At 40.5% G+C, this 13965-nt stretch overlaps 1 protein-coding gene across 1 annotated transcript; it reads right to left on the minus strand.

Annotated features, from left to right (window-relative positions):
• Window positions 1–2215: 2215 nt before the first annotated feature.
• dnd1 (DND microRNA-mediated repression inhibitor 1) lies at window positions 2216–13101 on the minus strand. The gene is made up of 5 exons (XM_005751858.1): window positions 12962–13101; window positions 10339–10444; window positions 9522–9847; window positions 7924–8056; window positions 2216–2974 (listed from the first exon to the last, which is right to left on the minus strand). Exons 1-5 carry the CDS (start codon window positions 12980–12982, stop codon window positions 2418–2420), a joined length of 1143 nt encoding a protein of 380 aa, XP_005751915.1. The 5' UTR covers window positions 12983–13101; the 3' UTR covers window positions 2216–2417.
• Window positions 13102–13965: the final 864 nt, after the last annotated feature.

Below are 13965 nucleotides of genomic sequence, written 5' to 3' on the forward strand. Positions count from 1 at the left end.
TTGGAGCCTTTCTTTTCTCTTCAGGTGTACAGATGCTGAGGAGGCAGGTGAAGCAGGTGGAGCTGTTGTAATGCTGGCAGAGGGTGTATCTTAGTAACTCTGTGAGGCAGAACTGGATCCAACATTGTGGATGTGTTGATGTTGGAGCCATTAAGAGTCTCTGGCCTTATTGTAGGATTTCCCTTTGATTCACTGCGGGGGCATTTTGGAGTCTGTCAGTGAAACTCCTCATATTTGTGTTTGACTCCAGTTTATAGAAACAGAGAAATGTGTCATGCTTTTGTTAGGCCTCCACAGATATACACATTTGTTCATTGGTTGGACAAAGACACAAAACATTTTTTAAAAACTTGCTTTTGGTTGATTTCTGTTTTTTTGTCTTAGTTTTTCTGTGAAGCACTTTGTGATTCTTGTCTTGAAAGCTGCTATACAAATAAAATTTTAATTACTTACTTTTTGTAAGGAGACATATTGAAAACCATGTTAATAAGATCTTGTTGTTTTGTGTTTCCTGTGGATCCGACACAGAGAGTGGACTTCAGACAGAAACCGTACGAAAGATTTTAGAGGCCGTGTGTGGCAACAGGAAGTTTCTGTTTGTTTGCTGATGACTATCTTACATGTGGAAAACAACACGTGATGTTTATGAAGTTCTACAATCATCATTGTTCATCATTGTTCTAACAGCATTTTGAGTGGGAACAGTTCAAACTGAGAGTAATAATAATAGATTGCATTTATATAGCACTTTTCGAAGCTCTCAAAGTGCTTTACAATTCCACTATTCAGTCACTCTCACATTCACACACTGGTGAAGGCAGCTACAGGTGTAGCCACAGCTGCCCTGGGACAGACTGACAGAAGCGAGGCTGCCATATCGCGCCATCGGCCTCTCTGCCCATCACCAGTAGGCGGCAGGTGAAGTGTCTTACCCAAGGACACAACGAGCTGGGGCTCAAACCAGCAACCTTCCGATTACAAGGCAAACAGCCAACTCTTGAGCCACGATCGCCACAGTAGTCTGAGTTATTTACTGATTTAAACAAGCTGAATGTTTCTGTGCACGATGAAGATCAGCAGCAGCAGCAGCTCAGCTGATCAATGAATTGACATCTATCAGTCATTTCATGAGATGAAGTCATCAGTAGACATTTGTTCTAACTGTGTGATAAATGTCAGAACATCAGGGCTCCGGTTTAGTCACTACTTGACAAGATGATCATTGGCTCATTGTTGAATCCAGTGGCCCAGTCTGACCTCTGACCCTTTGCTGAAGGTCTTCTGTGTTATCTCCACTTTCATGTCTGAGCTTTTGCTGTATTGTCCAAAATAAACATATGAATCATTTCCAACACTTCAGCAGATCTTTAGTTTGGGCAGTACAGTACAAAATAACACATATTGTACTATACTGCCCACTTCCTGATCTTTTTGGATCTGTGTGTGAGGTTTGTGAAGGAAACACATGTTCACTGAGTGAATCACTGCCATCAGGAACTAGTTTTTGATATCACAGCCTAGAAATCAGACAGGAAGTGTCTTGAAATTTATATATCTATATAATCTATCTATAGATATCTATCGATAGATATATCTCTATAGATATCTCTATAGAGATATCTATATCTATCTATATATCTATATATTTATTTATAACGTAAGAATGAAATGGCTCTTACGTTAGATTGAAACCAAGCACACCATTGTTTTTCTTGTGACATTACCAATAAGTTTGATGTGTCACGTGGCCCTCTCCCTATTGGAAAAGCAAAAGTTGTATCCAAGATGGCCGACTTCTAAATGGCCACCATGGTCACCGCCCATCTTGAGGAGTTTGCCCCCTCACATATACTAATGTGCCACAAACAGGACTTTAATATCACCAACCATTCCCATGTTATTACGGTGGATCCATAGAAATGGCCCACCCTGTATATCACAGTAAGTCACTTCCCAAACCATAAATCACAATCCCAACAGATCTGTTTAGACTGAATCTATCCAAACAGGTTCTCTGTAAACGTGTCTGTCAGTTTAACATAAAATGCTGAACCAGTGAGGGGGTTAGTCTCAATCCACAACTTCAAAGATGCGTTAAGGTCTGGATGAGAGTCACTAGGCTTCATAACAGCATGAAGTGAGACAAGTAATAACTGCTTTACCATTTTCCTAAGTTAATTTAAATCTTTCATTCATTTGAAAGAAATGCCGACACTTTCTTTTCAAAGCTCATTTAATTAAAATGAGAACCAATCCAGTAACACAGAACACTAATGTACAGTAAAAATCATGCATAAAACAAACCACAAGTTCTAGTCAGAGAAACAAACTTGGTGCTACTCTAGTAAAAACATGCAGAAAAAGAAAGCACATAACACAAACGAGGTGAAACAGAACTGCAGGACGGCATCAGCTGTTCAGGGTGTGAGACCAGTGTTGTACATCTTCTGCAGGACCTGCTGGGCTACAGCCTTCTGAGCCTCCTCTAGCATGGTGCTGGCATTAGGACCCGGTAATATCATGACCAACCCCTTGAAAGTGGCAGTGATCCCGAGGATCTGCACCTTATAGGAGAAGTAGAGGAATCCATCAGGCCCAGCGTGGCTGTACTGCACTTCATAAAACGGCTGACCAACACCTGCTGTCTCACACAGCTTACTGAGAAGCATCACTGGGGATACTGCAAATACAAGATGGCCTTGGGTGGAGGAATCGGGGAAAGAGCATGTAGGGTGAGGGAGCTGAGGAGCAGTGGGCCCTCCCACTGCTCTGCAGAAACCTGCGGGTATGGATGCAGGGAGGGTCAGGAATGAAGGCGGGCCTGAGGGTTGTGGAGAACTGTGGTGCAGGGGCCCTAGGTGTGACGGCAACAGACTCTTTGCACGTTTCTGAGGGCAGCGTGACTCGTTAGGGTTTGGCTTCTCTGTTGGCTGCCACTGGACTGACACACACATTGCAAACTGCTTCTTAAATGCTGGAGACACAAGAAAACAGTGAAGTAGTGAGTTTAGCAGGAAGAATGTTTCCTTCAACCAAAAATACAGTTTTTAAAAAAAACCCCAACAGATCAAATCTTAGAGATTAATTATAATATGAGACAGAACACATTTAAAGGATTCAAATGAAAAGAACTGTCAAGTGTTAACAGTAAGATAGACATGCAAACTTAGAATTCCAAGTGGTTTCCACTGGAAGCCCCATCAGGCTCTTGGTTGATCCACTGGCCAAACCATTAAAAAAAGAAATTTGTGTTCATTTTTAGTTTAGAGTCAAAATTTCAACATTAAACTTGAAATAGTATTTTGAACTGTAATCTCCACATTTGGACTTTTCTCTCAAAGCCAAACGACTGCCGTGGCTCCTGCAGCCACTATGCTACGTGCATTTCAGTGAAACAAGTTGATCAGCTGTCTTATTGTATAAGCATATTGATCGAGGGTGTAATCCTTCCATCGGTCCACTCCCTGCCATTTCATTTGCACCAAGTTGACAGACTCTTCCAGGTTTGTGCGTTTTCATCTTCTGCACCTTCTTCTGCAGCTTTCTGCACCATGACTTCAACATCCTTGTGTGTCACCACACTAAGGTTATGTCCTAAAAGAGAAATGTCAATGTAACCAAAACTGATTCTAAAGTATGATTTTGTAACTCACCTATGCAAGTGCTTTAATCTATAGATTTCTACTTTATTCTCCAAAAGATCAATGTATGATTTTGTTAATGTGGCCCCAATACTACTCCTTATTAATTACATAAAGTATGTTATCTCATAGATAAGGTAGACTGTGCACTTGTGTGTGCAAGTTTAAATCACTTGTGCATGAGTTTTAAGCCCATATGGTGGCTGCAACGATGAAAACTGTTTGGCTTTGATGCAAAAGGTTTTGCTGCTGAAAACAAGACACTGGTGTAGTTGTTACTAATTAATGATGATAATTCATTGTCCAACCTAACAGCCCAAGATGAATGGCTCAGAGTTTTAATGGCCCATGGACATTTTATTAGCCTGTGAGGGGGGGAGCAACAACAGCTACACACTTTAATACTCCATTTTACTTTAAATCTGAAAAATAATGTTATGAAGTCCTTGAGATAAAGATGGTTTAGTATCCTCCCTTCTTGCTCCAGTCCTCACTGTCACAGAAACTGGTGAGACTGCCATCAGCCTTTAGCAAACTAGCTAATTTAAACATCAGAACAAGTTAAGTCTGCATTAAATGCAGCTTCTGTAGATTTTCACCATGTAAAACAAACAGCTACAAAGTTCGCTTTTCTTTGCACAACTCTGTTAAACGCATACACAGACACTGTGTTGTTATCACTTGCCGATCTATTATTAATGCCGTCTTCCTTTTGCTTGTCCACCACTACGGTGTCCTGTTGGTTAGCAACCACCAGTTTGTCCGTCCGTATCTGGAAGTCTCACAGGATCTTAGCTCGGTCATCCTTCACCACCCTGGCTGCATCTCCCATTTTGACCTCAGGACTTCCAGGTCGTACTCAGCACAGACGTTTCTGTATAGACACTTGGTTATGGCGTTCCATGTCTACCCTGCTAGCATTTTGCAGCCTGCTGTTATGTGCTTATGTGATAGTCTGCATATCCTGCACCTGGGGTTTGCCTGGTGTGGTAGACCCCAGTGCAGATAAAACCTGTGATTAGAACTTGTTCCAGTGCTGCCATGATTTGTGCCTCTATGGCGTCTTTCAGTCCAGCTTTGTCCAGCGCTGGTAGGACTTCTCCATACATCAACCACGTCTTCCACCTGTCCTCTCATGGTGGTTCCTCTTCTTTCTTGGGTTTCTGCTACCCAAGGTATTTAGTTCTGAACATCTTCCTAATGTAACTTATGGATCTTTGTTTTTTTCCATTCTGGATAGTGGTTCTGACACGCACTAGTCCTCAGCCACCTTTGTTTCACTTAGCACGCAGTCTTGGAGTGCTGGATTGGAGGAGCTTCCATCTTCTCTTTTGGCCAGATACTTGTAGCTGTCCTCAATGTGTGCATGGTTACCTTCTACACTTCTCCAGTCTTCATTATAGATCCTAGTGTTATGGATCAGTGAGTTGACGTCTTGTTCACTCCTGGCATACAGCAGTGTATGCTATAAATGCATACACTATAGTTGTGTTAACATCACAAATATTCATCATACTTGTTTCAATAGTGGCCTAATTCTTTTTGACATTACAGACCTTTAACCTCCTAGGACCTGCGTCCACATATGTGGACATCACATTTTGGGTTATTTAGAGTAAAATACTCAATTTTGCTCTACGAGGGACTGATATCCACTTACGAGGACATTATGCTGCTACTGTTCTATCACAATTTTAAACGAATATCCTCATATGTGACTCTGATTTTTCTTAGAAACAAAAATAAGGTAAAAAAAAATAAATCAAAAATCTAGTAATTCTTTGTTTTTACATTTATCGGGCCCCAATCAGCCCAAATATCAAAGAGAAATTAAAAATGCATGCCGTGGAAGAGTTCGGGTCTTAGGAGGTTAAGCTCTAGTACTATTCACTGATCTTAAAAGATGAAAGTGAAAATGAAACAAATTTATTGACACCAACTAGAAAACTTAAAGCTAAAAACATGAGATTCAGTTTATAATTTGAAAAAAAAGAAAAAGAGCACTTACTAGGGAGCATCTTAAAAATTTATTTCTGCTGTATGTTCTTATTAAAAATATTAAAACTCCAAGTGATGAAACAAAGAATGATAAAAGCATAAAAATAAGCTGAATCACATTACCGGTATACGAGCGAATTTGTTGAAACTTCTCGGGGTGCTCAGAAACAATATTCAAAAGGTATTCAACCAGGTCTTTCATAAGGGTCATAAAACTGTTGTTCTTCCTGACGCCATAGTTGAGCAATGTATCATAAATTATTATTTTTGATGCTTCATACTGATGAATTTCTGAAATTCAAGATGCATACTGACAGTGAACATAAAGATATAGGGACCTAGATACTCCCTCTGCTCTGCTGTCATTGTTACGTTTTTTCATTTCAAAAAGCTTGTGTTATGTATAATGCAGGATTTAGACTTAAGATTTACTGTAGAGGTCCACAAATTTAGATTTAGCTTTGAAGGACTCACAACTCTGAGCTCTCAAAGCATTTTATACAACTGAGTTATGTTTGGACACCGCTTCATATGGATATGGATTTTTAGTGATTTAGAATATAATGTAATAAGCAGTGTTGGGCAAGTTACTTTGAAAAGGTAGTTATAGTTACTTCATACACGTAACTGAGTTAAAAACTGAGTTACAATACTATAAAAGTAATTACTAGGAAAAGTAACTATTGTGTTACTTTAAAATAAATAAGTTTAATAATAAGTTGAACCCTCTGGGGTCCAGGGTATAACTGCCTGTTTCTGACTACTTTTGATTTGACCTCTACATTTCACCTTTAAAAACTGTTTACCTCGCCTTGTTTGGTATCATCCTTTTCTGCACAACCTCACACGTCTGAATTTACAGTTATTTTCCCCCCATTTTGACAAACTGTATTAACACAATTTATCTAAAAATCAGACTATAAAACAAAATCAGCGTAGAAGTTATTTTACTGTAACGACCACAAACATGTTTATTGGATCATTTTCACAACTTAAAATGTAAATTTTTAAACTTATGCACAAGTTATGCAAACAACAGAGTTGTATGCAGCTATTTACCTAAAAATGTGGTGGAACATTACAAACTCTACACAGAACAATCAGGTGTTCTGCATCAAATAAGATACGAGAAATTATTTGTGCCACTCCAATAAGAATAATTTCTGTCCACTATAAGACAGTGGAGCACATCCCAGCCTGATACCTGCAGGCCTGACAGCAGGACGTGTATCACTCCTCCTGTTTTCTACCTGGAGACAGCGTTTACACTGCAGTCTGTCTGGAGCAGCCGCCTCATCGATCTGACACAAAACAAAACAACTTACACTACACACCAACTACACACTCCAAACACGCTGAACATCACAAATCTCTCTCCCTACTTCCCCCTCTTCCTAAACAACCAAACGCCATGTTGCATATAATTTTTTGATTGGTCGACATGTTACATTTCTCCACCAATAGGAAAGGGGTGTTTTTTCCTTCTCTTTTTGGTCACAAGCAGAGAGTGCTTGCAAGCGCTTTCCTTAGAAAATGTCATTTCTAAGGTTTCTTCCTGCAGTAAACAACAGTATTCAGGAAAATAAAAATATTGCATATATTTTTTATAATAACTCTGGTTTTACGTGGCCGAGCAACACAATTTAAAGACTGCTATATAATCTGAAGTCCCCACTTTCTTGTCTTGGGCTTACATAGCATCTTGTTGCCATGTCATCTTAAATTGGTCAAATGATTCGTTTACCATGACTACGTTATTCTTCCTCAGCCAATCAGCAGAACTTGTGTGATTGTTTCTCCCCCCAGCTCCAAGTAGGCTGAAGACAGCTTCAACCATCTGTCTGCTGAAAAATCATAACGTGTCCGCATCGCATTCTCTTGTTAGTAACGGTAACGGCGTTGTAACGATAAAAATAGTAATTACATTACGAACACTGTTACTTTTAATGCCATTATTCTTGCAATGGGAGAATTATGCATTTGTAGGACATTTTCTAGTGTTTACCAGCTGATTAGCTTTTGGGGAGCTCCACTTCACAAATAACCATTTTACTTATTTTCATGCTACAATTTGCATTTTAATTGAAAACTGAACTGACTTGTGAATAAAATGACTTCTGACTTAAGACCTAGTTTTCTGCTCTCCATACCAAGTGATTATGAGAGTGGAGTAACAGTGCACAACCAGAAACTGGTTTGTAACCAAGTGACACCCAGGCTGGCACAGAAATGGGACCATGATCAATATTAAGTCACTCATCTATATGAACAAGAGCTCCCATACCTTCCACCAGCACTTTCTTAGCCATAGAAGCTGCATGGTGAGATGAGAACGCAACAGTAGCAGATACCCCCTCGATACCAGGTCCAGCCTTCAGGGAAACTCTCTCCACACCCTCTACCAGCACACGCAGCACCTAGAAGCAAAGCATGGTCACTCAGAAGACAACATTCATCCACACAGCAGTTAAATGACAACCTCAATACCAGATGTGACTGAAGGGCCAGACATCTATAAACACCTACTGTATTTTTATGTTTAGGTGGAAGCTAGCAAGCTAACTTCCTGCTAACTTCTAACTCCGTTAAATGTAATAAATCCTGTTTTCATGGATGCCTGGATGTTAAACGTAATTGTTACACCTGGTAAAACAGCAACACTGATCATTTTATTACAAATGAAAGAATTTCAACAATTTTTAACTCTCAGTGATGCTGCAGTGTTCGTTTGACTTTGGACCTGAACCTGATGGAGTTTAGGACCCAGATTACTCTGCGAGGCTCCTGCCTACAGTAGCCGTAATGCTCCAACAATCCATCAAGCGGTGCGGCTTCGTAGCAACCAAAGTCGTACTAAAACAAGTTTTGACAGGTTTTTGAGCGCCGTGTAGCACATAAAATCGGTTTGAGGTCAGTACGCACAACCAGAATTCAGACATAAGGCGCACTGTCGATTTTTGAGAAAATTAAAGGATTTTAAGTGCGCCTTATAGTGCAGAAAATACGGTATATCATCTGTAACCCTTTCAAATACAGTACATGTACTGCAGAGAGGTTTTTTTTGGCCTTCTTTTGTTTTGCACTCATTTCCTTGCATGCACACACTGCACATCATGTCCAGGTATTCCATGGGTAGCTGACAAGTCTTTGGAAATCACCTTGCTGTTGGAAAAACTATTTTGCCCATCAAACTCTTATCATACACAGGGGAAACTGGTCAATCTTCATAGTTGATTTGCTTTTCTTCAATTACCCCACCCCACCTCCCCACCTGGATGGCTGGGTGTGTGTGCAAGTTGTGAACATGGGAAACACCTGGCTAGGATATATTATGAGAAGAAGGCAAGCCAGTCCGAGGCAGTGTAATAGTTTGGCCAGTGTTTGTTGAGAATCCTTGGGTCCTGGCACCCATGTGGATGTTACTTTGACACGTACCACTAAACATTGTTGCAGACCATGTACAGCTTTCCCTGATGGTGCCGTGTCACAATGCAAAAATGGTTCAGGAATGGTTTGAGGAGCACAACACTGAGTTTGAGGCATTGACCTGGCCTCCAAATTCTTCTGATATCAATCTAACCAAGCATCTGTTGGATAAAAAAAAAAAAAGATCCAATCCAGTCGAGAGGCATACACACTAACCAACCCTGCATCAGAGTGGACTTTATGAGTGACTTAAGACACGAACACAGAAGTACCAGCTGTTATGGGTTAACTAGCACTGCCTTTAACTTGGAAACACTGACAACCTCCTGCTCATTCACTAAATGTATTGGTGCATAGAGATGTGGGTGATAGATGATGTGTGCCATTTCTTACTGGGTGACACAGAATGAATTTCACCCCTTTCCCTCGTCAACACACTCCACAGTTCAGCTATACCTGCAGTATGTCTTCTTGTCTAGTGGACACAGGCAAACCTCCAATACAAAGGTGTCGCTTCTCTGTGCTCCGCCGTACACTGATGCGGTAGCCAGGCTCCAACATGTGACCGTGCAGCTGCCGTATGGCTTCAGCAACTACAGCAGCTGAGCCATATTTGGCATACGCAAAGCCGCGGTTCTGCCCACTGAAGTTCATCATCAGCCGGAACTCCCAGAGTGGTCCAATGGAGCTGAACAGGGGAATCAGGATGTCCTCGTACGCGTCCCGTGGGATCTGGCTGATGAAGACTTCACAGCGCGGTCCTGGCGTGGGACCTTCCCACACTGACCATGAAACAGAGGAAATGGTATGGCTGATTATGCAATTTTAAAATTCAAGCTCATGCAATGCAAAATGTACAACAAATCCTTAGAGCACTTTACAAAGCAAGTCCGTGTCTTTACAATAGAGTGACATGTGAGCAAGCCGGGCTTTTCTTGTTTCAGCTGGAAATAAGATCAAACTGACTTTTAAGTCCGTGGCCATCAAGTATTTCCACATTTAGCTTTTAGAGATTTTTTTAATATATCAACCGAGTCTTTTCACAGCTGCATTTTACAAACAAAAGCAGCTGATTCATTTTTACCTTTGAGAAATCGATATCATTATTGGCACTTGGTGGCAGTGGTGAAATGTTGAAAATCTGAGCCAAAAACTCAATATTTCTTAATGCTCAAGAGAACAGGCAGTGTTGGTACTACTGCGGTGAAGATTCGAGAACAAATTCTATTATATTAAATTAGGCAAAGAAATATGAAGACGCAGATTCTCTCACCCTCAGGTGGTCCTCCATATTTCCTCTGGCCATTAACTTGAGTCAGCGTTGTGTTGGTTGCTTTCAACCAGATTTCCAGGGCCTGCACCCGTTCAAGGTTCAGCACCTGATGTGGAAACAAAATAGAACCAGCACAAGTCCATCATCTTCATGTGTACTACCAAGTGAGTCCAAAATACTTTGTTTTTTCGATTTATGATATGCAGTCACATAAAGCTGCTCATCCATTTGCCAAGTTTCCCTGATATAGGTTTGAGTATGTTCACATGAATGAGGTATTGTTGGCAGCATCTGACCAATCACACTGATTATTATACCAGCAGCAAGGCCTCACTTTCAAATGCTAGAAAACCAGCAGACCCAGACAGTTTGGAGCCCCTCCTTTAAAAGCTGGCTGCTGATTTTAATTGCACCAGCAGTTACTTTTCTAATCTTTTGAATACCAATTTAATTCTAACCATATGAAAATCTGCTCTACTCCTGTTAAAGTTGTGGAAACTAGTGAACAGCTGAAAGACTTCCTGACTGTAAATAAGACTTTAGGTGACTTTCAGTGATGCTTCAGGGCAAATTAATGTACAACTAAAGCAGCCTTAAAAGCAATAAATGATTTCATAAATTCAGTTGAAAACAATGCTGTGCAGCCTTGACATTTGACACAGTTGATCATAAAAAGTCTTAAAGACAGCTGAATGGTTCTAAACGTCTCTCTCAGGCAGGTCTGAGAGGCAGGTCTCGGGGTGTATGGGTAGAAGGACTTTGTTCTAGCTTGGTTTATGTCACAACAGGAGTTATCCAGGCTTCTGTTCTTGGATCACTGTTATTCATTTTATATATAAAACAATCGTAGTAATAATATCGCTACAGCACATTCTCATTTTATGCTGGTGATATGCTGATGTACTACTTTGTACCTACTCATAGCCAGGCTCTATTTCAGCTTTCACTACACTACAGCATAACCTGTGCAGAAACGCGTTTTGAATATTGACAACATCAAACTGACGATCTTCTCAAATGAAAACTAAACCTTTTATGTACAGTTCAGGCAACTTTAGAATAAAGTCCTGTTTGTCCTGTGAGGCAAGAATAACACTCGTTCTCCCTTTTTTCATGTCTGTACTTAATTACAATGATGTGATTTATATGCATGCATGCTCAGAAAGCCTACAGGCTGGATTCTGTCCATCATGGAGCACTAAGATTTATTATTTATAAGAGTTTTAAAGCTCTTACTCACCACTCTACATCACATGTGTGGGTAACTGGTCTTCTTTGTCATGTTGTAGATTCAACCACTGGTATATTCTTATTTATGAGGTGATTCTTGGTTTGTTCCATCTAATTTATAGACTTGCATTCTTTGAAAAAAATAATAAATAAAGGGACGTTATTCTCTTAGATCCCAAGAGTTATTATAGCAGCTCTCGAGTTCATTCTGTGTCTGAAATAAGCCGTTTGGCTCACTTTAAAATAACCTTTTTCCCATTGGCAGCATCTTGCAAACAAACAATTTTAACAATAGGCCGATGATGCTCATCTGCTCCTCTGGTGTGTTTGAGATGACAACATGAGGATCATCTGGAGTGCTCCAGCCACGCTTAGTTGAGTCAGTGTTTTTAATAAATGATCACCTGAGGCTGACACAGGCTCTTGCTGTCAGACATGTCTGGTCTTGTTTTAGTATTGTGTGTTTGATATGCTCTTTGCTAGCACATGCCAGACTTTTTCTACCTTAACTCTCTTTTTACGCCAGCTATCTGCAGTCCTCTGTGCCTGCCCAGCAAGTGTGCACGTTGACCTTTATACACTAAATTGAAATGGTCTGAAACGCTATTAAGGGGGAAAGCAAATGTATCATATTTGCATGGGTGACTTGTCATTTCTTTATGACAAATACAGTAATAATAACGGAAGTGTAGAGCCATTTACGCAAAACCCAACGAATGAATCAAGTGATGTGAATAATGGGCTCTACAGGTGAACAGAAAATGCTGCTTGATGACTTGCAAACATCAATGTCAAACCTGTCTTTTTCTTTGATAAATGTATTGTTGATTTACTTGCGCCAAACTCAATTGTTTATTTAAACCATATGTTGGCATTTAATATGTTTAAAGACAATGAAATTGAACTATATAGATACTGTGCCCACTTTGATACATTTTTGTTCATTTCTATTGGAATGGAAAACCATGAAGCAAAATCAGGCACAAGCTTGGCATTCCCAGCCAGTACTTGAAGAAAAAAAAAGGGAAAGAATGTTGGTAGTTTTCACTACAGCTGAACAAAACACTGACTGAGGCTTTATTTCTATAATTAGCTGCAGGTGGGCCCTCATCGGGGAAAACAGCAGAGCGTCACCGCTGGAAACACAAGCTAAACGAATCGCGTAAAGCACAGGAAAACGCTTCAAGCGCTGTAGCCAACTCTGCCAGCGACTTTTTATTTGAACCAAAACAGACTTGCGCCTTCATTTCTGCTTAGATGACAAAACTTTTTTTCCTTTTCACGTGCCTGCTTCCACTTATTTCCTAGCTAAACGACATATTTAAAAAGTCTAAAATCAAGCAAACAGAAAAAGAAAGAAAAACTCGAGAGGAAAAGGATATTCCAGAATTACCTGGCTTTGCTTGTTTTCCATCGTCTCTGCGTGGTTGTGCGCACAGCGACGCAACTTTGTAGCCCGTTTCCAACTGCAGAAGTCCTTCTATTGGCCAGCAGCTTCCACTCGACGCTGTGGCTTTAGTGCCCACTGACCCGTGGGCGGGGCCTAGCATAGCCCGTCGCTAAGGTGTGGAATGAAATTTTGTGACAAATAGCAAGAAACGGCTGTATGGAGGACTGCTTCTAAACTTCTTTGTAACCTGTTGTGCATTGTCTCTCTTTATCATTTATCTGTGCCACTCTTATTATATATGTTAATTGTTATCAACATATGCATCATTTCCACAATATTGTTTTTTTGTAATCTTCAAGTCAACTGACTGTATGAAAAGGAAAAAGGAAAGTGCTTTTGTCAGTAAGACTGGAAAAGAGCTCCCACATTAATAAAGTCTGGTCTATTTAAAGCTTGGAAAGAAAGCTGGCAAAAATGCTGCATGAAGTGGTTTTTATGGGATGGCCCGTTTGCCTGCACTGAGCTCTGTTGCCACAAGGAGGCGGTGTACATGGTATGTCAGGTCTGTGGCCACCAGTGATGGGAATAACGGCGTTACAAGTAACGGCGTTACTAACGCTTTGGCACAACACCTCGAGCTAGGGGGCAAAACAATCACGTGAGTGCTGCTGCTTGACTGACGAAGAATAAAGTAGTCGTGGTAAGCCGATCACATGACCACTTCAAGATGACAAAGCAACAAAGTGACATATACCAGGTTTTAAATTGTGTTGATGGGCCAGTAAAACCATGATAAAAAAATATGTACGCGTGTTTTTTCCTGGATAGTTTCGTCACGTTTAACGTCTAAAGACAGCGCAGCGAGCGCTCTCTGCTTATGAGCAAAACAACAACAACAACAACAAAACAAAAAAAATCCCTGCCCGTTCAAAAATGCACCATGTCGACCAATCAAAAATCATATGGCAACATGACGTTTGGTTGTTTAGGAAGAGAGAGAGAGGGAG

The sequence above is a fragment of the Pundamilia nyererei genome, unplaced genomic scaffold, assembly GCF_000239375.1.
Source record: "Pundamilia nyererei isolate P.nyererei 1_Seehausen unplaced genomic scaffold, PunNye1.0 scaffold00330, whole genome shotgun sequence".
NCBI classification, from domain to species: Eukaryota; Metazoa; Chordata; class Actinopteri; order Cichliformes; family Cichlidae; genus Pundamilia; species Pundamilia nyererei.

Bases quoted from the DNA above. Each gene is read 5' to 3' on its own strand.
- dnd1 (XM_005751858.1), bottom strand. From the start codon at position 12,982: ATGGAAAACAAGCAAAGCCAG. The intron at 9,848-10,338 runs GTGAGAGAATCT...TTTCATGGTCAG, and splicing joins ATATGGAGGACCACCTGAGG to TGTGGGAAGGTCCCACGCCA. The intron at 8,057-9,521 runs GTATAGCTGAAC...CTTTGCTTCTAG, and splicing joins GACAAGAAGACATACTGCAG to GTGCTGCGTGTGCTGGTAGA.